The sequence below is a fragment of the Balaenoptera physalus genome (genome assembly GCF_965194825.1).
Source record: "Balaenoptera physalus genome assembly, chromosome: 16".
Classification (NCBI taxonomy): Eukaryota; Metazoa; Chordata; class Mammalia; order Artiodactyla; family Balaenopteridae; genus Balaenoptera; species Balaenoptera physalus.
In genome coordinates this window covers 15,348,043-15,373,068 of record NC_138898.1, presented here as the reverse complement: position 1 = coordinate 15,373,068, position 25,026 = coordinate 15,348,043, and the positions used below count along the sequence as shown (strand labels likewise).

The 25,026-nt window shown below is 53.6% G+C and overlaps 2 protein-coding genes across 4 annotated transcripts; one reads left to right on the top strand and one right to left on the bottom strand.

Moving 5' to 3' along the window:
• Window positions 1-598: 598 nt before the first annotated feature.
• On the bottom strand, window positions 599-15,312 carry MATN4 (matrilin 4). Of its 3 annotated transcripts, none has more exons than XM_082430180.1 (11): window positions 15,056-15,312; window positions 9,892-9,974; window positions 8,596-9,165; window positions 7,741-7,863; window positions 5,797-5,919; window positions 5,585-5,707; window positions 5,369-5,491; window positions 3,357-3,770; window positions 3,104-3,256; window positions 1,042-1,148; window positions 599-961 (listed from the first exon to the last, which is right to left on the bottom strand). In XM_082430180.1, coding segments are annotated over exons 1-11 (1,881 nt in total). In that variant the 5' UTR covers window positions 15,058-15,312; the 3' UTR covers window positions 599-901. The 3 variants fall into 3 exon arrangements, with proteins under 3 accessions (XP_082286306.1, XP_082286305.1, XP_082286307.1); XM_082430179.1 differs by lacking the exon at window positions 15,056-15,312 and adding an exon at window positions 12,388-12,722; XM_082430181.1 differs by lacking the exon at window positions 15,056-15,312 and adding an exon at window positions 12,388-12,515 and having other exon boundaries at window positions 9,892-10,005.
• Window positions 12,731-23,414, top strand: RBPJL (recombination signal binding protein for immunoglobulin kappa J region like). Its single transcript, XM_082430276.1, has 11 exons — window positions 12,731-12,913; window positions 13,743-13,868; window positions 15,068-15,138; window positions 15,305-15,420; window positions 15,690-15,864; window positions 18,187-18,324; window positions 18,742-18,851; window positions 19,131-19,283; window positions 20,034-20,189; window positions 20,332-20,435; window positions 20,548-23,414. Exons 1-11 carry the CDS (start codon window positions 12,741-12,743, stop codon window positions 20,819-20,821), a joined length of 1,596 nt encoding a protein of 531 aa, XP_082286402.1. The 5' UTR covers window positions 12,731-12,740; the 3' UTR covers window positions 20,822-23,414.
• Window positions 23,415-25,026: the final 1,612 nt, after the last annotated feature.

Sequence of the window (25,026 nt, the reverse complement as noted above, 5' to 3'; positions counted from 1 at the left end):
TCTTTGCACTTGGGAAATTGTACCGGTTTGTGCTCTTTACCTAAAGAGGGTTCGTTTTTATTTTGTTTTTTTGGAGGTAAAGCACAGGCTGGGAAGGCTACTCTGGGCCAGAGGTCCTGGCTGACACCCCCTCCTTTTCCTATCTAGAGCAGGGAGATAAAATCCAGGCGAAACTCACCTATCCTCCCCGCTCCCGTCCCTTTAGGGGATTCGATTACTGCCTCCCGCTCCTCACCAACACCCCCGCCCCCGCCCCGCCCAGTTCGAACAGTTTTTGAGCCAGACTCGGGGACACCAGGAGATGGGCACGGCCAGAAAGCGAGGTGTCCGATCCGCTGGGGGATGGAGGGGCGCAGACTTGCCCAGACCCCAAGGGTACCCGTGGAGCCCCCTCCCTTCCCGCAGCCTGCATAAGGAGCCATCTGTTCTCAGCTGAATAAACAAGCGGGGAGAAGCAGCTCCAGGTCCCCTGCCCCCCGGCCCGACCCCCGCACAATGCGCCTTTCTCCGAGGAGACGCCGCCCGGGCGCCGCCAGAGCGCGCTCCGTCTGGCCTCCCCTCCGCCTGGCGGCACAGCAAGACACGCACACCGACCCCGTGGAAACCAGATTTTTTCTTTTCTTTTTTTTTGTAAGAAAAAGAAAACAAAAAAAGAAATCCTACAAAGAACTGAGCGCAGCACGTGTCCCCCACATTCCCTCCCACGATCCCCCGCAGTCCGGCTTCTGGTCCAGGCGAGGCCAGCTCGAGCGCAGCGCTGGGAGCCCGCCAGCGCCTCCTCCCCAACAGCCCAAGCCTGGGACACCCAGGTTCTGCCCGGCCCCAGCGCCCGGACGGCACACGAGGGGGGCCCAGTCCGCGGGGCCGCCCCTTTTGCCTGGGTCCAGGCCACCCGCGGCCCTCACTTCTGGGTGGCCAGTTGGTTCTCCAGATCCTCCAGGCGCGCCGTCAGCTGGGCCAGTGAGCGGTTAAGGAAGCCGCCGGGGGTCGCGGGGGGTCCCTTCTCCCCTCCAGCCCGTGCCCCGGGACCCAAAGGATATGATTCTGCGACAGACTCTCGAGCGCCTCCAGCGTGCGGCCCTGGAACTCCACAAGACTTTCGCACTCGCAGGGGCTCCGAAGCTCTGTCCCCGCGCTGATGCCCTCCTCTGGCAGCCGGGCACAGAGAGTGGGGGAGTGAGAAGCTGGAGGAGGACCAACCAGCCCTGGCTGAGGCTCTCCGATATCCCTCCACCCGGCCTACGGCTGAGTGTTCGGGTTTGGGATTCAGACAGACCTGGGATGAGTACCAGCTAGGTAGCTGTGAGATATTGGAAAACCCCCTCAACCTTTCTAAGCCTTAGTTTCCTTATCTGTAAAAATGGATACAATGAGAACACCTATTCGTCCGGCGGTGCTCAGAATTCAGTGATTTTCGTGTGTGTATGTGTGTACACATCTTAGAAGGTTTCTCAAACCTTGATGCTCATTGGAATCACCAGATCTTGTTAAAATATAGATTCTTGTTCTTAACAGGGAAGGAGCTGAGACACTGCATTTCTAATAAACTCCCAGGTGATGTTGATGCTGCTGGTCTGTGGACCACACTTTGAGTAGCAAGAGTCCACAGCAGCACTGTCCAAATGAAACTTTATGTAGTGATGGAAATGTTCTGCATCTGCCTTGTCCAGTGTGGTAGCCACAAGACACAGGTGGTTATTTAACACTTGAAATTGTGGCTAGTGCACCTGAGGAACTAAATTATTTAATTTAATGTAACTTAATTTAAATGGGCGTATGTAGCTAGTGGCTACCTTATTGGAGGGTGCAGATCTAGAGCATTTCCTGACGCAAGGAAACACTTTATAGGGTATTTCAACTAGGCCAATGTTTCTCCAAGTGTGGTCCCTGGACCAGCAGCATCGCATAGGAAGTTATTAGAAATGCAAATGATCAGATTCCACCCCAGACCTACTGAATCAGAAACTCTGGGGTTGGAGCCAACAATTTGTGTTTTAACGAACCCTCCAGGTGAGTCTGATGCACACTAATGTTTAAGAACCACTGATCCAGGGGACTTCCCTGGTGGTCCAGTGGTTAAGAATCCCCCTCCCAATGCAGGGGACACGGGGTTAGATCCCTGGTGGGGGAACTAAGATCCCACATGTCGCAGGGCAGCGGGGGAACTAAGCCCATGTGCCACAACTACAGAGCCTGTGTGCTGCAACAAAAGATCCCATGAGCCCCATGCAGCCAAAAATAAAAAATAAAATAAATAAATATTTTTTAAAAAGACCCACTGATCCAAGTCTATTTCCTCATACATTTCAACATCTCTGAAATCAAAATAGTTGCCTTACAATTAAATTTGGCATCCTTTTTTTCTTAGCAGTATAGAAAATAATGAATCTTACAACGGGTGGTATCTTAGATTCACTGAATTCTGTAAATGTGTGCCATTTTTAATATTACAGTACAATGCCTGGCACTTGGCCTTCAGTACAGAGTTGCTGTTATGATTTAAAAGTTATATCTCAGTCTGTATGTCATGTTTATCAATGATATTGACAACAGTTCCAGAAAGGCTCCTAACTTTGCAGATGGGGAAATCAAGGAAATAAATATATATTAAATATATATACTTAATACACATCTTTGTGTACCTGAAACACACCCAGTCCTGCCACTTTGCCAGGTCTGTAAAGTTGAATTCCAACCAGGTAAAGGGCTTATGATGTGGCTCCCCTTACGAGTGCTGAGTTGGGTGTGCCTTTGAAAAAATTCCCCCCAAATTATTCTGAACGCCCACTAATTTGGGGAACAGGTAGTTTAGTCCAGTGCTTCTTGCACTTTAACATAATACTAATCCCCTGAGGGTCTCGTCAAAGTGCAAAACCGTATTCGGTAGGTCTGGAGAGCGCTGGAAATGCTGTAGTTTTAACAAACCACTAGGTGACAGCCCTGCCGCTGGTCCACGGACAACACTTTGAGTAACGAGGCTCTGTGCAGCGAGCGCATCCCCTGGCTGTCACTCAACGAAGGGGGGAGGGAATGAATAGGACCGGGAGATCTCGAAGGGTGGGCAGTGAGGGAAAGGGAGGGGTCCGGAGACCGATGTGCTCACCCGGGCAGATGCTGCCTTTGAGGTTCTCCAACAGGTGCGTCATGGTGCTGAAGTCGGGGGAGTAGGACACGTGCAGCTCGGCGGGCTCCGAGGCGATCTCTCGCAGCTCCTCCTCCACCGCTTTGCCTACGCCCACGGCGTACATGACGATGCCTGCAGGGTCGAGGGACTCAGGGGGCACCCTCGGCCTCAGGAAAGCCGCCTCCCCGCATCCAACCCAACCTCAATCCAGCGCGGCCCGCGCCAAGCCCACCTTCCTCCTTGGCGCGAGCCGCCCACACTGAGACGTCATCCTGGGAGCGGCCGTCGGTGAAGACCAGGCCCACGCGGGGCACGTTGAGCGCCCGAGGCCGCGCGCCCTGCGCCTCTGAAAAGCTGTGCTCCACCATGTGGCGCAGCGCAAGCCCGGTCATGGTGCCGCGCTCCATATACTCCACAGCCAGGACCGCCTGCTTCACCTCGGCCGCCGTGCCGTAGCGGCCCAGTGGGAACTCGGTGCGCACGCGGCTGGAGAACTGCACCAGCCCCACGCGCGTGCCTTCTGGGGACACGTCCAGGAAGTCCACGATCTGGTTCACGAAGCGCTTCACCAGCTCGAAGTTCTGCGGACGCACGCTCTTGGAGCCATCGACGAGCAGAACCAGGTCCACGTGGCCTTCCCGGCACCCTACACCCACCCGAGGAGAAGAGCTGGGGTTAAGGCATCAGATCCTTGGCTGGCAGCGGCCACCTGCTCACTCATTCACTCGCAAACATTTATTATATAACAGATACTATGTGTGAAGTCCTTCCTATGCCAGGCACTGTGCTAAAAAATAATAATTATTATTATCATCAGCGGCATCATTATAATCTTTGCCATTTATTAAGTGCTTAGCACAAGCCAGGCAATCTGCTAAAAGCATCTTTTTAATCATCATCATCACCACAATAGCTACCATTTATTGATCATCTACTATGTATCGGACAGAATTCTAAACACTTTACCACTACTAACAATAATAAATAAAAACAAAAACATTACTATTTGACAGCTTACCATGTACCAGGCACTGGGCTAGGTGCTTTATATATTTTTTCTCAATTCTCCCAATAACCTTGGTTATTAGCCCCATTTTCTAAGAATCTGAGATTCTGAAGGATAAAGTCATTTATTTGCTCTGGATTCCACCACTAGTAGTGGCTGAGCCAGGATTTGAAGCCAGGTCTGTCTGACCCCAAAACCCAAGCTCCTAATCACTCTACAAGATCGCCTCCCCTGTTCTGAGACAGGGACCTTGCTAGGCCCTGAAGGAGGTTTGCCAATAAATGAAACATAATCCTGATCCATAGGATATCAGGATAGAGCAGAGCAGTGAGACATGCCATTTGCTACCATCAAGGAAAGTGCTTGAATAGAGGGGCTTGCAGGGAGCAAGGTAGGAGTAACTCATTCTTCCTGGAGTTAGTGAGGAAGGCTGCATGGAGGTGGTGACATGTGATTTGATCTTCAGGGATGAGTAGGAGTTCTCCAAGGCAGGAAGGGACATTCTAGATGTTGGGGGCAATGTGTGTAGGGGCATGGAAGCCGGGAGCCCTGGACACGTTTGGGAATGGGCAGGCCAGTATGGCTCAAATGTTCAAGTTTGGCAGGAGACAGGCTGATGGGGTTGGCTCAAGCTAGATTATAATGACCTAAGGCGGTGGTTTCAAAAATTTGACCACAACCCACAGTACAAAATAATAATAATAAATAATAATAATAATATAACAATACGTCATGATGCACTTACACTCAGATATAATTAAAATTAAGTTTCGTGAAACTTACTCTTTCTACATCCATGCAGTAAACTCTATTTTCTCTCTCTTTTTTAAAAAAAATTCTAGTTTTTAACCACTAATTTGATTTTGTTATCCACTGTGGTTACACCCGCTATTTGTGTATCCACTGTGGTTACACCCGCCATTTGAAAAACACAGGGGTAAGGCATTTGATCTTTATTTTGTAAGCACTGGTGAGCCACAGAAGGCTTTCGAGCAAGGGAGAAATGTGATCAAATATGTATTTTTGAAATTAACCTTGGCAGCAGGGTAGAAGATTGAGGAGAAAGACATGGAGGCAGGGCATGGCACACCCTCCAACTCCACCACCACCAGCACACACACACACACACACTCATACCACATTCTTGGGCCACAGCAAGGACAGGACAGAGTCAAGGATACTCAGAATGTGGGCAGTGGGTCAGAGGCAGACAGAACCCCCTCCCACCCATAACTCACGGCTGCAGCTCTTGCCATCTGCCTGGAGCTGCCACCGCTCAGGGCACAGGCAGCGGTAGGAGAAGCCCTCACTCACGCACTGGAACTCGCACCCATGGTCTACGCCATTGCAAAGGTCCTGGGCTTAAAGGAGAGACAAGACAGGACGAGTCAGGGTGGACTCCACCAGCTAAGATCCCTCATCCCTCTGCACAAATGCAGGAGACCCCTCCTCACCCTGACAGCTCCTGCCGTCGGGCAGCAAGTTGTAGCCCCCTCTGCAGCGGCACCGTGGCCCACCAAAGGTGCTAACACACTCATGCTGGCAGCTGTGGTTCCCAAAGCTGCAGTGGTCAATGGCTGGTGGGAAGGAAGAGACAGCAAGATGTCACTTCTGACTGGAGCCATCAGAGACCTTGGTCCAGGTGCTAATCGGGGGGTTCTCTCACCCCTGCAGCTCCTCTGGTCCTGCTGGAGTACAAAGCCAGCTCGGCAGCGACAGAAATAGAAGCCCGGGGAGCTGACGCAGTGATGCTCACAGCCATGGGTCCCTTCAGTGCACAGGTCGAGGGCTGAGGAAGAGGTGAGGTCAGGCTATGCCCTGGGGCTGCCCTTCTCAGCCCTGACAGCACAACCACCTGGGGAGCTTTCTAAAAATACCTATGCCTGGAGCCCAACCCCCCAAAATCCTGACTTAATTAGTCTGGGGTGGTACCCAGGCATCTGCGATTTCTCCAAGCAAAGGCCCCCTTCCTACTGAGCCAAGCGGCCCTCCCAATTCAAGCCCCAGATGTATCCCAGTGGGCCCATGACTGAGCCACGCATAAGAATGGGAATCCACAGTTGTAGAAGACAGGACCCCTACCCTCAAGATGTTCACTAACTCACAGAGGAGGACCAGAGTTAGTGAGGCTCTGCCACTTTACCTGTCTGAGCCTCTATTTCCCCATCTGCAAAATGGGGATATAATGGAAGAGAACAATTGCTATTTACAACTGCCTTCTGAGGAGGGTGAACTATTGCCCCGCTGAGTATCTTCATGGTTTCGATGTGCAAATATGGCCTAGAGCTGAGCTGGGGAATAGGGGCTGGAGAGAGATGAGATGCCCTGCATAAAAGTGTGAGAATGTGGGGTTCCTAGAAAAGAGATGGGGAGTGGAGAGAGGAAAAAAAGAACAAGAGAGATGGTGTGGAGATGAGTTACTGTGGGTTGAGTTTGCCAATGGAAAATCCCCTATAGTGGGGTGACTGAGGATTTTCAGGATCAAGGGTGCCTAATGTTCAATTATACATAATGGGTGTTTCTTTTTCTGTGTGTATGTTTGACTTCACTTAGATGTAAGTCACACCTCTGCCCACCCCCCATCTTTAGTAAAATACATGTATGCACGACTTAACATATACACACACATGCCCTTGTGTGCACAAGTGTGTCAACCAAGGAAGAGGCTGATTTACATGCACAGGACAAGAACAGCATGCGTGGATTGAGAAACTGCACGAGGACCCATAAATTGAATTCAGCAGAAGCTCAGAGCTAGAGGTGACCACAGAATGTAAGCACTTGGGGAATTCCCAGAGATCTTGGGAAGGGTTTTGAATGTTCACAGGTCATCAAATGGGGCTTCACGCCAGCCTTTTCTAAGCCCCAGAAACAAGAAGACCCCAGCTGACATCTGGGTTATTGGAAACACAGGACCTCTTTTTCCAGAATGTTGTGAGGTTGAGAGATGATGCATGTAACACTCCTAGCTTAATGTCTGATGCTAACCTGGCATACAGTAAATGGCAGCTGCCGTTACGATCAAAGGATTGGACATATATACACAGGGGGGAAAACCCCAGCTGTATAAGCAAGGCAGTGTGTGTCATAGCTTTTCAGAAAGCAAAAATGAAGAACCAGGCCTTGAGAGATCTGCAGGTGCAAAGAGGAGTGGCAAGAGCAGCCCAGGTGAGCAGCCCGGAAAGAACTGAGATGCAGAAGCAGGAATGAGCAGCGTATATGGGGGTGGGGAATGAAGGGGATGTATGGAGACCCCAACTCTGTCAAGTAACAGAAACAGTAAGGATATGCCTGTGAAATCACACAAGTTTGGGAGCTGTTTTGGAGCCAGGTGGGAGATGAGCCTGAAAGAGGGGGGAGAGAAGGCTACAGAAAATACACTTAACTGTATTAACTGTATGACCTCTGTGAGGTCAAGATTTCTAGCCCTGGTCCCACCAAGGACTTGTGTGACCCCAAGCGACACCTTCCCTTTCCTAGACCTGTAAAGTGAGGGAGCTGGACTTTGACCTCCAAAGGCCCTTCCAGACTCACTGTACTGATGCTAGGCCAATGCGGAGCCACAGAAGGCTCAGGAGCCGTGAGACTGAAGGGTGGGGGTAGCTCTCACCCAAACAGCTCTTGTCATCTGCTGCTAGCCGGTAGCCGGGGTTGCAGGCACAGTGGAACGTGCCGGGGGAGCTGACACATTGGTGCTGGCAGCCGTGTCCCCCCTCAGCACACAGGTCCTTTCCTGAGGACATACAAGAGTAGAATCAGCAGGGGACAGATGGGGAGAACCCTCCAACAGGAGAGAGCTGAGTGCGGTCAGAGCAGACCCCATGCTCAAGGATGTCTTTAGATGGAATATGGCTCGTTTGAGAGGGGCCAATCCAGGTGGAAGGCCTTAGGGAAAGTATAGGGCCTCAGTGGCCCCTGCGAATAGGCTCGGAAGACCGGAGCACCGGGCCAGAGGTGTCAGTGGGATAAGGGAGGACTACAAGGTGTAAAGTAGAGGAAGAAGAGAGATGCTAAATCAAGGTAAGCGGCATAACTCAAGGTGTGACGAGAACAGATCTTGCAGCATTGTGGGAGGAGCTAAAACGAGAGTGGGAGGGGTCATCCCCCAGTGGGCGGGGCTTGACTCCGGAGTGGGCTACGGCTCTCAGCCTTGAGGGGTGGTGCTTCTTGTGTAGAGAGGCGGTTTTGGAGTTAGACGTTAAGCCTGTGGTAAACCACAACAGCCCATCAAGGTACGCGGGCACGCGAAACGTTGCTCCTTGTGGGCGAAGCCTTGAGCAAAAATGGGCAGAGCTGGAATTCCACACAACCCGCGGTAGGCCAGGGCAACTCCACGGCCTGTTGGGCGGGGCTAAAGACGGAGTGGGCGGGGCCAGCCGGGAGGGGGATGGGATTCACTGTGGTGGGAATGGGAATCGGAGCGGTTGGAGAGTTCGAGTCTCGCTCCAGCGTTCCCCTCACTCACGACACAGCCGGCGCTGGAACTGAAGGCCAAACTCCTGGATACGGTCGAAGGACTCGACGAGGAAGACGTGCTCGTCCAGCGGGGGAGACGCCATGGCGCGCAGGGAGGCCACGTCTGCGCGCTGAACCCCCACGGCGTAGATCTCGATGCCGCGGGCGCGCGCCTGCGCCGCCACTTCGGCCACGCGATCCTGGGGCCGCCCGTCGGTCACGATGACAGCGACGCGAGGCACGCGCGCCTCCGGCGGGCGCGCGCCCTCGGCCACACTGAAGGCCACGTTCATGGTGTACTGGATTGCCAGCCCGGTCATGGTGCCCTGCGCCAGTGGCACTAGAGCGCGGATGGCGCGCTCCATATCCTCGCGGCGTGAGAAGGTTCCGAGCGGGAAGACGCTCTGCACTTGACTCGAATACTGGATCACGCCGACGCGCGTGGCGTTGGGCCCCACGTCCAAGCTGCGGAGGAGGCCCACCAGGAACTGCCGCATCGTCTGGAACTCGAAGGGGCGCACACTGCGCGAGCTGTCAATCACGAACACCAAATCCAGGGGCCCAGTACGGCACCTGGGACCTGCGAGGAGATCAGGGAGGACTTTCCTAGGTTAGCCAAGCCTCACCTCCTGGGAGAACCCCACAGAAACCCAGGGCGGAATGGTGCTCTCCCGGTGTAACAGCGCCCAGCACAGTCTTAACCTAGCAAATGCAGGTTAGCTCCATCCACTCACCCAGCATTTGAGGAGGGCCTGGGCGGGGATTGCACCAAATCTCTATCCTACAGCTCTGAGGGCTATCCTGAGGAGGTGTTATCCATTTGGGAGGAGGGCGAGGGGACGTCGCAAATTCAAATGCCTACAGGAGCTAGGCAGGCAACACAAATAAATGAGTGAATGTGTTGGGTTAGGACGGAGGACCCAGAGAGCCCGTATAGCTCATAAAGTGGGCAGCTCCAGACAAACGTTGCCTTGCAGCCGTGAGGACCCCATGTTGGCAGATCTTTGGTCTTTTCAAGAGAAGTCCGAAAGTGGGGTTTTTATGTGAAATCTCCTGGTTTTTTTCAATTAACTTTTAAAAATTAAACGCCAACTGGACAGTTCTGCATGAGCCCAGCTTGGGTACCTCCAAGCCACATCCTACAGATGGGAAAACTGAGGCCCAGAGAGTTGAAGCTGTGAACTCGAACCCAACCCCTATGGTTCCAAAGCTCTTGTTTTTCTCTCCCCAGCAGGCAGTTGGCTGCAGATGGAGAACCTGCTTTTGCTCCCCTCCCCCTGCTTCTGAGGGCTGGGCTCTGGCTCACCTGCGAACTGGAGCTGGGTTTCCCAGGGCTGGAGAAGGAGTAGCAACATGGGCAGCAGCGAACATAGAAGCCCCCTCATTGCCCTCGGGGAACAGAGAACAGAGGTATCAGAGCCTGAAGGGAGGAAGGAAAATAGCAAAGCAATAGAATTTACAGAGCTCTTATTCTAGGTGATGGGCATTTTGAGGGGGAGGAGGGTCATGGGTTTATTTTACTAATCTCTCTAGTTTTGTGTATGTTGAAATTTTTCGTAATAAAAAAATTTCATCACGGTGAGATTGCTGGAAACACAAGGAATTCCGCTTTGCAGAACTGCAGAATAGTAAATAAATAGAAAGTAGATTAAAAAGATACAGAATTTAAAAAGGAAAAGCCTTGGGACTTCCCTGGTGGTCCACTGGGTAAGACTCCGTGCTCCCAATTCAGGGAGCCCGGGTCTGATCCCTGGTCAGGGAACTAGATCCTGAATGCCACAACTAAGACCCAGTACAGCTAAACATATAAATAAATATTAAAAATAAAATAAAATAAAAAGGAAAAGCCTTTCCTTAATGCCAGCCACGATGTTAAACGTTTTTCACGCATCGTGGCATTCTTTGAACCCTCTCGACAATTCTGTGGGTCTAAGGCTGTTGTTGTTCCCATTGCAAAGATGAGGAAACAGGCTCAGAAAACTTCAGCGCTAGTACCCAAAGTCGCGCGGCAAGAAAGTGGCTGTACCAGGATGTAATCCTACGCCTGGGGGGTTCCGAGAACCAGCCCGCGTGAACCTTTTCAGAGGGAAACCATTCCCCACCGCGCCCCCTCCTCTCTGCACACAAGGCGCCTCTGTGTGACTGTCCCCCCACCCACCCCACAGCCAAACAGGCACCGCCCCAATGCAGGCCTGCATCGCGTTGGCCTAAACCCTCCACGCAAATGAAGTCGCGACTTGGCGCCGCCCCTTCCCGCCAGCTCTCAGGAGAGACCGCCAGGGGGCGCCTTCGCGCGTCTGTCTGTGTTGGCTAGGTGGCCGTGGGAAGCCCACATCTGCCCAGCAGGTGCCCCTGCCCAAAGCAAATAGGGGGCTGGGAGCCCCAGGGCCTTGGAGATAAGGCCCGGGCAGAATATATCCGGCGCTAGGGCCAAAGAGCAGAAGTGCGCAGGGTTCCGGGGAGAGTGGCATTGGATGCGCCCGGGACGCGAGCCGGCCCGGGCCTCGGAGCGCAGCCATGGACCCTGTGGGGGCAGGTGAGCGCTCACTCTCCCGCGGCCCTTGGCGACGCCCCTTGAGAATCATGAAGGACTCCCATTGTACAGGTGGAAAAAGTGAGGCCCAAGAAGGTGGCCCGCCGAGCTGCAAAGGAACCTAGGACTCCTGGCTCCCCTTCTCCCTTCTGAGCTGTCTGGCAACCTGGCCCCTAGGCGTCACCTCTTTTCCTTCCATTCGCTCCCTGGGGTCCCTATCCCCCCCCACCCCCGCACCCCCTGCTGAAGCTGTGTTAGCCATTTTTCTGTTTCTGTTTCTTGGCAGAGGTGGCCAGCTGCCCCTAATCCAACCGCAGCCCCGCCCCCCTCCCCAATTCCGTGAATGGTCCTATTCTGAGCAAGGTCGGGTGCCTGGAGAGAGCGACAGGCGCCCTTCCCGTCCTGGATCCTCACCGTCTTCGCCTTTCAGGCCTGGTAGAGGAACAAAAATCCCTCTGACAGGACTCGTCGTGGGAGGGTGACTAAGCCAGATGTGCCAGCTGGAGGTGGGAGGGTGTGGAATGCCTTCTCCAGCTTGGGCCACAGTCTAGGCAGGCGAGCACCCCTGGGGAGTATGAGGGTAAAGGCACAAGGGGCCTTCGCTGCCTCCCATCCGTTCCTACCTGCAGAAGCCTCTGAGCCCCAAAACCTTAATTAAGTTTCCCCTTATCCTGCTCTTGGCCTGAGCCAACATCTCGCCTTGCACCCCACCTCCACGCAACCCTAGAAAGTCGAAATAGCGCTTGCCTCAAAGTTCATCACCTTTCCAACCCCTCATTCTACAGAGGAAGGAACCAGGACCAGAGAGGGTAATGTCTTGCCCAGGTCACACAGCAACGTGGCAAGGTGATAAGGCTGACACTAGAACCCGGAGCGCTTCTGAGGCGGTTAATCATTGCTTTAAGAAGAAATGCCCTTAGGGTGGGAAAAGTGGACTCTTGAGGGAGGAGAGGTCTGCGAATAATTCCTCAAGAGTTGGCTGAAGAATAAACACTTTGAGGACGTTCCGGAGAGCGAAGGTGGGGGCGGGGGGACCCGGGGCGGAGGTTCCTGGAGGGAGGAGGTCAGGGAAAAAGTCCCCCCTCTGCATTTTGGCGGCCGTGCTGGTGGGGCCTCAATTTGGAAAGGACCCTACATAGGTGGGAAAGGGCACGGCAGGTCGGACGGGGGCATCGTAGGCGGTGCAGCCGCGCTTAAATACGGTCGCCAGGTCTGGCTGGATGCCTGCTCCCCGCAGACCCCTCCGCGCACCCAGGCCCTCTGACTCACCTGAGCCTGCCGGACAGCTCGGAGGCGCGGCCGCAGAGCGGAGCCGACGGGCGGAGCCTCCCGGGCAGTTGGACCAGGTAACGGCGCGGGCAGCGTGCCCAAGGTGCGGACGGCAAGGCAGCTGGAGCGAGCGGAGGCGGCGGCCGCATTTAACCCGGGGGCTGGCAGGTGGGGAGGGGGAACGCGGGCCGCGACCCCTCCCACTGGTAGGGAGCGACCCCCCTTCCTCCGAGGGCTGGGGCGGGGCCAGCGCGGCGCCCCCTGCTCCGCCACCCCTGAGCTGCAGACGCCTGCTGCGGGGCCGGAATCGGGCTACGGTTGGAGGCTGGGCGGCTACGCTCTCCGCAGCTGGAATGCGTTGGAAGCCGCCGAGGCCCTTCCCCGGGGAGAGCCCCAAGGGGCGGAGCGGGGCCTGGCTCGGCCGCCGGCTGCTTGGCTCCGCTTCCGAGGGCGCGGCCAGGCTCTTGTCCCCCGCCGCCCCCTCCAGAGGTGGGGAGAGGCCCCGCACTCTGATCCTGCGAAGAGGGTAAAGGGTTCAGAAGGGCAGCCTCAGGGTTCATTGCTCTTCCCAGGCCCCACCTGGTGGTCCCTCAAATTCTGCCATCACCGACGCCTTTCCACGGTCTCTGCAATTACTTAGGTCTTGGGCCCATCACCCTCATCAAAACTCCCAGGCGGAGACGCCACCAGACCCCTAGGCTCTTACTGGCCCACTCCACAGGGCCGATGGAGGCCCTGAAATCAGGAGAAGGAAAGCTAAGACAGCAACAGGCGCCTTCTCTTGGGAGAAAGGGGGTTGAGAGTGTTGCTTTAACCCGGAAAAGACGAAAATATTCCCCCAGGATCCTGGGCACACAGTTTGGGGGGCCGTCCATTTTTCCAGGCATCTGCAGGTAGGCAAGAGAGCACTCTGGTCCAGGGGTCCAGCAAAAGCTCCCCCCCATCAAGACTGCACCGGGGTGGGTCCCCCCAGGGTGCAGGGAAGCCAGGCGCCCTCCCAAACTCTGCCTCCGTCACAAGACGGGCACAAGCGGGGCCTTTGTGCCTCTGAGGCCTCTCCCCAGTGCGCCAGGCTGCAGTGGGCGTGGAGCCAGACCCGCGGAATGGCGCCTGGGTGGTCCCGGGTGGGCTCCAGGCAGACCTCAGTGAGCACCACGCAACCCAAATATTTAGCCCACAGCTTGCACCCAAGTCCCCTCCCTTGCCTAAGGCTTCTTCTCTTTGACCCCGAGGGGGCAGACCTAGAACGGTCCCTTCCTCCCATTCATTGCATTCCACCTGTCCCCTTTGGGCACTATGCCACCTCGCCCCTTGACGCTCCCTGCTGCGGGCGGCCGGCCTGTCCCCACTCCCAGGTCATCCCCAGAGCCCGCTGCGGTCCTGAGGGAAGGTGTGCGCCAGTGCCTACAGCAACAGTGCGAGCAGACAGTGAGGATCCTGCACGCCAAGGTGGCCCAGAAATCATACGGAAATGAGAAGCGGTAGGTCCCTCAGTGGCCCTCCAAGGTCCCTGCGACCCGACATTCTGCTCTATGTGCCCCTCCCTTTTTAGTGTCTTTTAGAACCTGGAGAGGACTCAGGGCTCAGCTATTGGCCAATCAGGGGCCTTTTCCTTCAGCCACCATCAGCCCTGACTTTGGTTTATAGCAGAACCTCCCTGTGAATCTCTAGTCCCCATTCACTCACTCATTCACCCATTCGTTCATTCTTTCATTCCACAACGACCTACTGAGTGCTTATCATGTGTCAGGCTCTCTGGCACTGCTGGGCACCGGGCATACAGTTGAACAAGACAGCTATGGTCCCTGCCCTCCTGGCATCTTCACTCTAGTGTGGGAGAGACAGACAATAAACTCCTCACAAATCAGTAAACAAGAGGCTTCCAGATTGTGATGAGAGCTAGAAGGGAAATAGAACAAGGTAAGGTGATAGAAACTGAGGAGCGGGGATGTACTTTAGCTAGCAAGGTCAAGGTGGTAGAAAGGCCTTTTAAGAAGGTGACATCTGAACTAAGACTTGAATGTGAAAATGGAGCCAGACATGAGAAGATCGCGGGGAAGCGTGTTCCAATTAGAAGGAACAGAAAACACAAAGACCTTGACACAGCACTAGCTTGGCCTGTTCCAGGACAAAAGAAGTCAGAGTGGCTGGGATTAGAGAAAGAGGTGGGCATTGCAGGAAGTAAAGTTGGAGAGGTAAGCAGGGGCCAGATCATGTGAGGACTTTGAATTTAAACCACTGGAGGATTTTAAGAAGATGAGTAACATACTCTAAAAAAATTTTAAAACAAACACATTCTGGCTGCTGTGTGAAAAACACGTTGAAGGGGGTAGGAGTGGAAGCAGAGAGACCAGTTGGAAGGCTGATGCAGAGGTCCAGGCAAAAAGTGATGGCAGTAGGGACTAAGGTGGAGGTGGTGAGAAGTCAGTGGATTCTGGATATGTTTTAAAGGGAGTGGATAGGACTTACTGATGGATTGAATGAGGAATGTGAAAGAAAGAAAGATTCGGGTGTTAATGGGGTTCACAGTCATGGAGAAGCCTGGGGAGAGCGGTGAGAAAGGTGTGGTGGGGGGGGGGGGAAATCAAGGATTCTGTCGGGTCTTTGCTACCTTTGAGACGCCTACAGGACAGTCAAGTGGAGATGGATACACGAGTCCAGCGCTTACATGTCTCCGCAGGTTCTTCTGCCCCCCGCCCTGTGTCTACCTCGCAGGTCCCGGATGGAGGGTGAAGCCAGTGCAGGGCCAAGGTGAGGGCGGACTCCAGGGATGCCGGGCGCCTCCCTCTGTAAGGCGACCCTCAGTAGGGCTCGGGAGCGGGGCGGTTCTCAGTCGCAGTCTCAAAGCGCCCTCTGGCGGCGAGAACTAAGCTTGCCTGACACTTGCGTCCCAGAGCCCGCTCGCGTCCCTTTCCAGCCCACCAGGCAGGGGAGACCGGGCCCGTCGTCTGCGGTTACATGGGACTGGACGGCGCGTCCGGCAGCGCCGCCGAGACGCAGAAGCTGAATTTCGAAGAGCAGCCGGACTCCAGGGTGAGAGCGCATGGGAAGGGGGTTCGATTCTTGCTCCCATCCTTGCCTCTCTCTTTGGTGCGGGGGGGCTCCTTTACTCCCCTGCAGAAGCCAAAAGATAGGTGGGGATGCCGAGAGAACGGGATTCTGCCTTGAGCGTGAGCCCAAGAGCTTGGACGTGCAGCTTCATGTCACGTCCGACGGGGCGGACGTCAGATAACTGGGGAAAGTCAGTTCATCCAGGGACTTAGGGCTGGGGTGAGACGATCCCACCTCCGCCAACCCTGTAGGAATTCGGTTGCGCCAAGACCCTGTACATCTCGGACGCAGACAAGAGGAAGCACTTCCGGCTGGTGCTGCGGCTAGTGCTCCGAGGGGGGCGGGAGCTGGGCACTTTCCACAGCCGCCTCATCAAGGTCATCTCCAAGCCCTCGCAGAAGAAGCAGTCGCTGAAAAACACCGACCGTGAGCGGGGTGGAGCCTGGCCGCTGGGCGGGACGGGGAGGTGCCCCAGGTCTGGAAGCTGCTAGGTTTGGGAGGGGGGAGGGGGAGATGCCTGGATTGTAGGGGTGGGGTCAGGGTGGGAGAGGTGGAGTCTGAGCCGGAAGGGGGCGGGGTCTGGGTGAGTAGGTGTGGCTTAGGTCGGGGAATGGGAAAAGTTGGAGAGGCAAGAGCAGAGGAAAGAGGACAGAGGCCGACTTGAGTTTGGGGTTCCCCAAAATGGCCGGCAGGTGCTGAGCTAAAGACAGATTAAAAGTGATAATGAAAGGGCAGGGGAAATTCAGTTAAAAATATTTATTCAGTGCCTGATGTATATGCAAATGTGTTCTGGAGGAACGGACGGCCTAGCAGAGGAGACACACATAGCTGATCAAAGAGACAGTTTGAGATAAGTACTGCCCTGGCTGCCAAGTGACAAGTCCCAGGGCTGATGGCTTTGAAAATATGAGGAAACAAAGCCTGAATGACAATGACAACATCACTGCTACCCTCGCTGGAAGATGGAAGGGAGAAGTAGGGGATGGGGGACTTTCTTGGCAGGTATATACATACAACACCCTGTTTGATGCTCATCCTTGTAAGGTGAGTCATAGATGACGAAAATGAGGTTTGGAACATTAATCCATTCATTTAAAAAATATCTGGGCCTGGGACTTCCCTGACGGTCCAGTGGTTAAAACTCGGCACTTCCACTGCAGGGCACGCGGGTACAATCTCTGATCAGGGAACTAAGATCCCACATGCCATGCAGCGTGGCCAGAAAAGAAAGGAAGAAAGAAAGAAAGAAAGAGAGAGAGGGAGAGAGGGAGGAAGGAAGGAAGGAAGGAGGAAAATAAATATTTGGGCCTGTCACCTTTCAGGTGACTTGCCTAAGTTTGCCCAGATAGAAAGTGGCCCACCCAGGGTTTGAACTTGAATCAATGTGACTGTGAAGCCCAGCTCCCACCCCTACACCTTACTTACTGTCTGTTAAAAACCTTGAAGAATGTCTCAGATCCAGGCAGTGCTCTGGCTGGCCCTTGGTGTCAGGAAAGGGCCAGGGAGGGGTAAAGTGGTATAGTGTGATGGTTTGTGTTTTTTTTTAAAAGCTTGAATGCATTATTTATTTATTTATCTAGGGCTGTGCTGGGTCTTCGTTTCTGTGTGAGGGCTTTCTCTAGTTGCGGCGAGAGGGGGCCACTCTTCATCGCAGTGCGTGGGCCTCTCACTGTCGCGGCCTCTCTTGCTGCGGAGCACAAGCTCCAGACGCGCAGGCTCAGTAATTGTGGCTCACGGGCCCAGTTGCTCCGCGGCATGTGGGATCTTCCCAGACCAAGACTCGAACCCGTGTCCCCTGCATTAGCAGGCAGATTCTCAACCACTGCGCCACCAGGGAAGCCCCAGTGTGATGGGTTTGAGTGCAGATTCTGGAGCCAGGAGGCCTGGGTTTCAATCCTGGCTCTGCCACTGGCTAGCTGTGTGATCTAGAGGGAGTTGTTCTCTTGAATAGAGATAATATTTTCTACCTCAGAGGGTTGTTAAGAGAAGCAAAAGGGCTAACACATTTTAAGCATTTAAAACAGTACCTGAAACACAATAAGCTTTAGCTATCATCATTATGCAATGGATAGGAACTTGGGTTAAGTATACATTGAGCACCAACAGTATGCCTAGCACTGTCAGGGGAGAGAGGGCAATGACCCAGTGCTTTCTCCCCAGGTGGTCAAAATCCAATTAGAAAACAAAGTGGCTGCTCTGAGTCTGTGTTAAAAGGCTGGAAGAGATCAATGTCAAGCCCTAGAAATATACTGCTGTTTCACACCACGCAGCCTTTGCTTATGCAGCCCCCTGAGCAACTCCTACCTACTTCATGCTTCCCAGCTGAGAGTATAACCTCCTCCAGGAAGCCCTCCTTAACCCAGCCAGCCCTCACTATATCATATTGAAAATTTATATTTATTCCCTGTCTCCCCTCTGAGACTGTGAACTCCTCTAGAGCAAAACTGGGTCTAATTCACCCTTTGGCACCCAGTACCCAGCACAGTGCCAGCCACCAAGTAGGCACTTAGTAACTACTTGATAAAATTCTGTTTATTGAACTGAAGGATGCCCAGGCAGCAAAAAGAACCAGACAAAGGTACAGAAGCAGGATTACAGCAGGTGCTAGATAAATAGCGGTGACATATGAATGCCCAATGTGTCTGGGAATTTGAGCCAGACTGGCTCAGGGGACAGAGGATGGGAACTTACCTGGCAAGTCCAAGGGACCAAGCCAGGCAGGGGCACTGATTCCACCTCCCCTCACAGTGTGCATATCCTCGGGCTCAAAGGTCTCCCTCTTCAACCGCCTGCGCTCCCAGACGGTCTCCACGCGCTACCTCTCTGTGGAGGATGGGGACTTCGTGGCCAGTGCACGCCAGTGGGCTGCCTTCACTCTCCACTTGGGTAATCCCACCAGCAGGCCTGGGGCTGGGCACTTCACATGCATTCCCTTTTTAAATCTTCATCACAACTCCTCAAGGAAAGTAAAATTTGCCCCATGGAACCGAGGCTCAGAAACACAAAAAGACTTGCCAAAGGTCCCAGTGAGTTGGTGACTGATCCAAGCTATTCAGACTCCAGTGTCCAACCCCTTCCCTCAACTCAGCCCCCACCCCAGGGGGCAGACATTCGCAAGGATGGCCACAAATGACATCTCCAGGCTGAGAATCTTCAGCCTTAGCTGCCTTCCTGTGTGCCAACCTTGCCCATAAGACCCATGTGCAATGTGAGGTGGAGCCAGAGGCAAGAAGGGTGGAATTTGGGGCAGAAGCTTGGGACCCCTGAATCCCTCCTTCCTTCGCTCCTTCTTTTTACTCCCAGCTGATGAACACTGTTCCCAGGGAGACTTCCCGCCTCGAGAGGGCTACGTCCACTACGGCTCCCTGGTGCAGCTGACCTGCACGGTCACGGGCGTCACACTGCCTCCGATGGTATGGGAAGGGAGGGCACAGCTGCAGGGGTCCCCCCAGATCCACACAGAAGGTGTGACCCACAAGTGCAGCACTGGAGAGTGAGAGCCCAAAGCATGATGACACCTATCCTCACTTGGGATACTCAGTGCTTTGTGGGGCTGGATGGAGGTCAAGCGCTGGCGTGGGGGGAATATGCCAGTGTCCTGCCTGGCTATCAAAGTAGCAGAAAGAGGGAAGGGAAGCCTGTGGGCACCCAGGCAACTTGCTGCCACGCTTCCTCCCACCCTTTTGCTGTAGATCATCCGCAAAGTAGCTAAGCAGTGTGCACTCCTCGACGTGGATGAGCCCATCTCCCAGCTGCACAAGTGTGCATTCCAGTTTCCAGGTGGTCCTCCAGGAGGGGGTGGCACCTACTTATGTCTCGCCACAGAGAAGGTGGTGCAGTTTCAGGTGAGAAGCAGAGAATATCAGCACCAAGGCGTCCCAGAAAGTCAGAGTGCGGAGAACGTAGAATGTAAGGTCACCATTATCATCATGGCTGCTACTTACTGAGCAATACTGCCTCCCGTGGAATGTTAGAATCGTAGACTATCAGCACAGACTCAGAGAATATAGAAAAAATAGTGATAATGGTATTGAGCAATACTCCTTCCCAAAGGATATTAAAGTCATAGAATGTTGTGATATAAAATTGTAGAATGTAAATTAAAATAATAATAAGTAATAGTATTGAGTATTATTGAGCAAAGACTATTAGAATCGTAGAATGTTAAGACAGAATTGTGGAAAATTACTATTATTATTATAGTAATAATATATTACTATAAATATAAATAAACTATTATATTATCATAAGAGAGAAAACCATAACATGTAGAAAATAACATTATTATTGAGCAATAATCCCTCCCAAAGAATCTTAAAATTTTGGAATGTTAGGGCACAGAATTGCACAATGTTTAAAAAAATGGAATATTCTAGAATTCTAAGCAAATACACCTTTAGAAACCAGCTAGTCCAGCGAGCTGATTTAACTCCAAAGAGAGAACTTAAGGGTTTTGTCCAAGCTCGCACGGCAGGTAAACCGCAGAGCCGAGGACCGGAACGCTAGGAACGCGGAAGCCTCTGCACTGAGCTGGATGGACGCGCTGCCAGCCGCCAGCCGCGGCTTCTGCCCCATCCCCTCGGATCTCCCCCCAGGCCTCCCCCTGCCCCAAGGAGGCGAACAAGGCGCTGCTCAACGACAGCTCTTGCTGGACCATCATCGGCACCGAGTCAGTGGAATTCTCCTTCAGCACCAGCCTGGCGTGTACCCGGGAGCCTGTCACTCCGGTGCCCCTCATCAGCACCCTCGAGGTGAATCGGCCGCTGGGGGGCGCTGGCGGGCGCTGGCGGGCGTGGATACCGCCTGCGCTGGAGGGTGGGAGTGCAGGTGAGGGAGGGCTGCGGGCTCTCGGCCACCGCTTCTCCCACACCCCCTGGTCTCACGCTCCCCCAGCTGAGTGGCGGGGGCGATGTGGCAACCCTGGAGCTCCACGGTGAAAACCTCCACGCGGGGCTCAAGGTTTGGTTCGGGGAAGTGGAGGCCGAAACCATGTACAGGTATGAGGAGGGGGGGGAATCCCATGGGTCCCAGGGAACGGAGCAGGTTAGGGGTGGGGGGATGCGTGCCATCAGTATCACTGCAGCCCTGACCTCGATGCCCCACCCCCAGGAGCCCGCGGTCCCTAGTGTGCGTGGTACCAGACGTAGCCGCCTTCGGCAGCGACTGGCGCTGGCTGCGCACACCCATCACGGTGCCCGTGAGCCTCGTGCGCGCCGACGGCCTCTTCTACCCCAGCGCCTTCTCCTTCACCTACACCCCCGAGTACAGCGTGCGGTCCGGGCCCCCGGGCGCCTCCGCGCCCGCCGCTGACGCCGATGCGCTCCTGGAGAGCATCCATCACGAGTTTACACGCACCAACTTCCACCTCTTCATCCAGACGTAGTAGGCGCGGCCTGGACGCTGGGCCTGACCCCCGGCCCGTTTTCTGGGTCCTGGGCCCTGCCCTCTGCCCTGTGCTGCGGAAGTGAAGGCTGCAGCCCGAGCAGCAGAAGCCTCTTGCCTAGAAACCCGGCCCTGTGGGTCTAACACGGGTCACTCGCTCGTCCTTTTCCAGCTAGGAAGACACGACCTGAGTGACGCTCCCTTTGTGTCCAGTCAGGAGTGTGGCTTTCCCTGTCTTTGTTTCTGGTTCACTCTCCAAATCAATCACACACTCTCTCTCCCTCAGTAACTTTGTAAATCTCTCTTATTTGTGCATCCCTAGCCCTCCATCTTTGTCTTTCTCCATCTCTCTATGTGTCTTGCATACAGTTTCACACACTCTGAAAAGTGTGTGAAATTCCAAGCCTAGAGCATTTCCCCTCCTGGCAGCTGTGTCTCCCCTAGAAGAGGAAATCCATAGTTTCACACATCCGGGCAAGGGGCAATGGGCTCCTGAGGCATGGCCTGCTTGCCCTGATGCACCAGGTCTTAATGTGGAACCCTGGATCCCACTCATAGCACTGAGTCCCTTCTGGAGCACGAGGGCCCTGCCCTGGAGTACTGGGTTTCACCCTGCAATACAAAGCCCTAACCCTCCGTATTCTTCCTATGGCTGGAGCCAGGCACAGTACCCATGCGGGCTGTTTGGTCTCTGGTCCACAACTTTGGTGGCTGGTTAGGTCCCTGGTGTGGTGGTCAGGTCTTGCCATCTTAACTGTCTACCCAGGCATTTCTCTCACAGGCCCAGTAAAATGCAGTCCTGAGGGTCAGAGATTGCTCTGCTGTGCCAGCATCAACTCCTATCCAAGGCAGAGTCTGATCTGTATGACCCACCTCCACACAGAGGGAGGTGCCCCAGTGTACTTCGCCCCCCATACACACAGAGGAAAGGACCACACGTGCGATGGAGCAGATAGATTTGTGACGCTTTCTGGAGGAGGAATGGGGATTCAGAAGCAGCCAGCATCCCTGAGTCCCTGTCCCTGCCCTGGGGACCACCTGTTGCCTCTGGGGATAAGTTACCCTACTAACTATCCCTCCACCTCAAGCAAAGTTGCACCCCAGGCCCAGGGGCAACCACAGGACACAAAACAAAACTTTCCGAGGACCACTCCAGGCAGAACTCCCGGGATCGACTGGGCGATAAGCCAGCCAAGAAAGTAGCTTCTTTGCTTGGAGCCCAGGGACCGAATCAAAATTCATCCCTGCCCAGCCTTCCCACCCTCTGCCAAGTCCACACTCTACAGGGAGGGTCCTGGCTCAGGCTTTTGGAACAATGAGGCAGATCTCAGAGGTGCCAGCTACTTGTACCAGCCCCTGGGGGTGCTGAATGGGGAGAACTGGTCTGAAATGTGGGTTGAGAGCTCTCACCCCTCTGGGTCTTCCTTTGAGCTCTAAGTTCATTTCCTGTGACACTCTTCCCCTAGAACATGGAAACCCCCGTGAAAAAGGAGAAGCTGACATTTCCCAAGGGGGCGAAATGGGCTTTGCTCTCAGGCTCCCCAAAGTCTTGGCTAAGTTCTGTCCTCTGTCATCAGCAAGCTGAAACCCATGATGATGGGAAAAGAGAAGCTTGTTCAAAGCCTGTCATGGCCCCTGAGAGTGGATCCTGGCTGAGGAACGCAGAGAGCAAATTGATAGGAAATGTCCTCGACCTGAGTGCCTGCCCTAGGAGAGTTTGAGCTCACTGCCCCGTGATGATGTTGAAGCAGGAAGCCACTTGTAAAGAGGCTAAGAGGAGTTTCATAGCACATCACACGGGGAGTTAGGGCTCAAGGGCCTTTCCAGCCCTGCCCTCAAGAACTTCCTCTACCACTCCACAAGGCAGGAGTCCCAGAAGCCAAGGACCTAGTTGGCCTGAAAGCCCAGGCCCAGCCATGCAGCTCTGTCTTTTTTTGCACTCCCCTTAGGGCACCCCAGGACCCTTGTTCCACCTACGCACCCACCTGAAAGTCTGTGGCCTCAGAGCTCCAACCCTGGCCTGTCTTCTGAGTTCCAGCTGCTGGACTGTCCTTGGAGGTCTTCCCTGCCGTGAGCCTGAATCCATCTAACATCAAACTCCCCTCCCTCTCCCCCTCCCTTTGCTAGAATAGGTTTCTTCCTCTACTCCACTGCTGCCCTGTTCTCCAAACTCAGCCTACAGAGTAACTTCTTCAAGATTTCCACAAGGCAAGACTCGCTACATAATTTGTAGGGCCCAGGGCAAAATGAAAATATATGGCCCCTTTTTCAAAAATTATTAAGAATTTCAAGACAGCGATAGCACAGCATGAAATCAAGGCAGGGCCCTGCTAAGCACAGGGCCTTGTGTGACTGCCAAGGTCACAAGCCCACGAAGCTGGCCCTGGCCCCAGGCTTTCCACCTTTTTCCCATAGAATCCCACTGGGACCATGTACTGCCCACCTTGGATCAAAGGGCTTTATATATGCGTCAATTGTCCCCTCTAGACTGTGACCTTCATGTGGAAAGGAGCTCATTCTGGTGTGTCTTAGGAGGTGCATTACAACGCCTTGAACACTGAGTCGTCGCTCAATAAATACCAAATTGCATGGCATTGCATTGGCAGGTATTTGGATTTTGCACGTGCAAAGTGAAACCAGCAGATGGCACTGTTCTCCTCTCAAGAATTGAGTTTTCATTTATAGTTTGAAGAACTGTTAGGGTCCTTAAAGATAATCTTAACTCTTCCATGCTCTCAGGATTAGAACCCCACAGGGTTGAGAGTCATTGCTGTGGTCCATATTTCCTCCTCATTTTACACCTGGGGAAACTGAGGCTCTGAGAGAGAAAGTCCATGAAACTGAGAGCAGCTTGATGGCAGCACCTGATTTGAATCCTATACTTTTAATGCTAAGTCTGGGGCTCTGAGATTCTTTTAGCTTTCTACTTAATACTCTTTAATACTCTTAATTCCCTGCGACGTGTAGGTAGAATGTGTGTGTTACAAGGGGCGGGGGGGTGGGGGGATGGGGTAGGGCACATAGCGTACTCTCACTATGAATAAGGTCAAAATCTCCATTCCAAAAATCTCCCAATTTACCAGCTCTCATGCTGCCTGAGACCCCACTGGGAAAAAGCTAATCTTCCGGTTTAAGCTTTGACCTTTGGGTTTCTCTCTCTGTTCTGTTTCTTTTCAGTTGTTTCCTCAAGTAGAAAGTCATTATAACCAGTGTGGGTACAATTCTCAGACCCCTACTCCCTGAGGAGAATTCTGACAGCTGTGGGCACAGACCGTGAAGATGGCAAGGGAGAGAGGAATTAGCTTTAAGGGGAACGAAACCAGTCAGATGATATATACTAAGTTTTGCAACGTCAGCCCTGACCATATTCACCCAAAAAGGCCCCCCCGGCAGACCTGGCTCTGTTCCAGACTCCAAGGGACAAAGGCAGGCCGGGCAGCGGTTCTACAATAATGATTTCTGTGGTTAAGTGGTAAACACCTGTTTCGGCTGGCTGTTCGCCTCCTGGGGGGACGGGAGGGGCAGGTAAAGTTCAGGGATGGGGGCGGGGGGTAAGGCAGAGCCTTGTGACCAAGTTCTCTATGGACTCCCTCTGGTTATAGGGCACTGAAGTGGGCCCCACTCTGCCAAGCTCATCCCCAAGCCCCCATCTGGTTCTAAGCACCCTCCTCCCGACCCTGGCTGGGGTCCGGAAGTACACCAAGAGCCTCTCATCCAGGGTGGGAGTATCCTGGGCTCGGCTGGTTGTGTCCTGGTATAGACGTATACAGATGGTCCCCAACTTACCATGGTTCAAATTACGATCTTTTCACTTTGCGACGGTGCAAAAGCAATACGCATTCAGTAGAAACCGTACTTTGAATTTGGATCTTTTTCCGGGCTGGCGAGATGCAGTCAGATTTTCTCTCCTGATGCTGGGCAGCGGCAATGAACCTCCGTTCCCAGTCAGCCACGTGATCGTGAGGGTGAACAGCTGATACACTGACAACCATTCTGTTTCTCACTTTCAGTACAGTATCAATAAATTACATGAGAGATTCAACACTTTATTATAAAATAGACTTCGTGTTAGATGATTTTGCCCAACTGTAGGCTAATAGAAGTGTTCTGAGTGCATTTAAGTTGGGCTAGGCTAAGCTAGGATGTTTGGTAGGTTAGGTGGATTAAATGCATTTTCAACTTATGATATTTTCAACTTAAAATATT

What these genes read in the sequence shown, in the direction of transcription:
- MATN4 (XM_082430179.1), bottom strand. Translation starts at nt 12,536, where the DNA reads ATGCGGCCGCCGCCTCCGCTCGCTCCAGCTGCCTTGCCGTCCGCACCT. An exon ending in GAGCTGTCCGGCAGGCTCAG is followed by an intron (nt 9,975 to 12,387) that starts GTGAGTCAGAGG and finishes CTGTTCCCCGAG; the next exon opens with GGCAATGAGGGGGCTTCTAT. An exon ending in AGATGACAAGAGCTGTTTGG is followed by an intron (nt 5,920 to 7,740) that starts GTGAGAGCTACC and finishes CCTCTTCCTCAG; the next exon opens with CCCTCGACCTGTGCACTGAA.
- RBPJL (XM_082430276.1), top strand. Translation starts at nt 12,741, where the DNA reads ATGCGTTGGAAGCCGCCGAGGCCCTTCCCCGGGGAGAGCCCCAAGGGG. An exon ending in AGAAGGTGGTGCAGTTTCAG is followed by an intron (nt 19,284 to 20,033) that starts GTGAGAAGCAGA and finishes ATCTCCCCCCAG; the next exon opens with GCCTCCCCCTGCCCCAAGGA. An exon ending in GAGGCCGAAACCATGTACAG is followed by an intron (nt 20,436 to 20,547) that starts GTATGAGGAGGG and finishes CCCCACCCCCAG; the next exon opens with GAGCCCGCGGTCCCTAGTGT.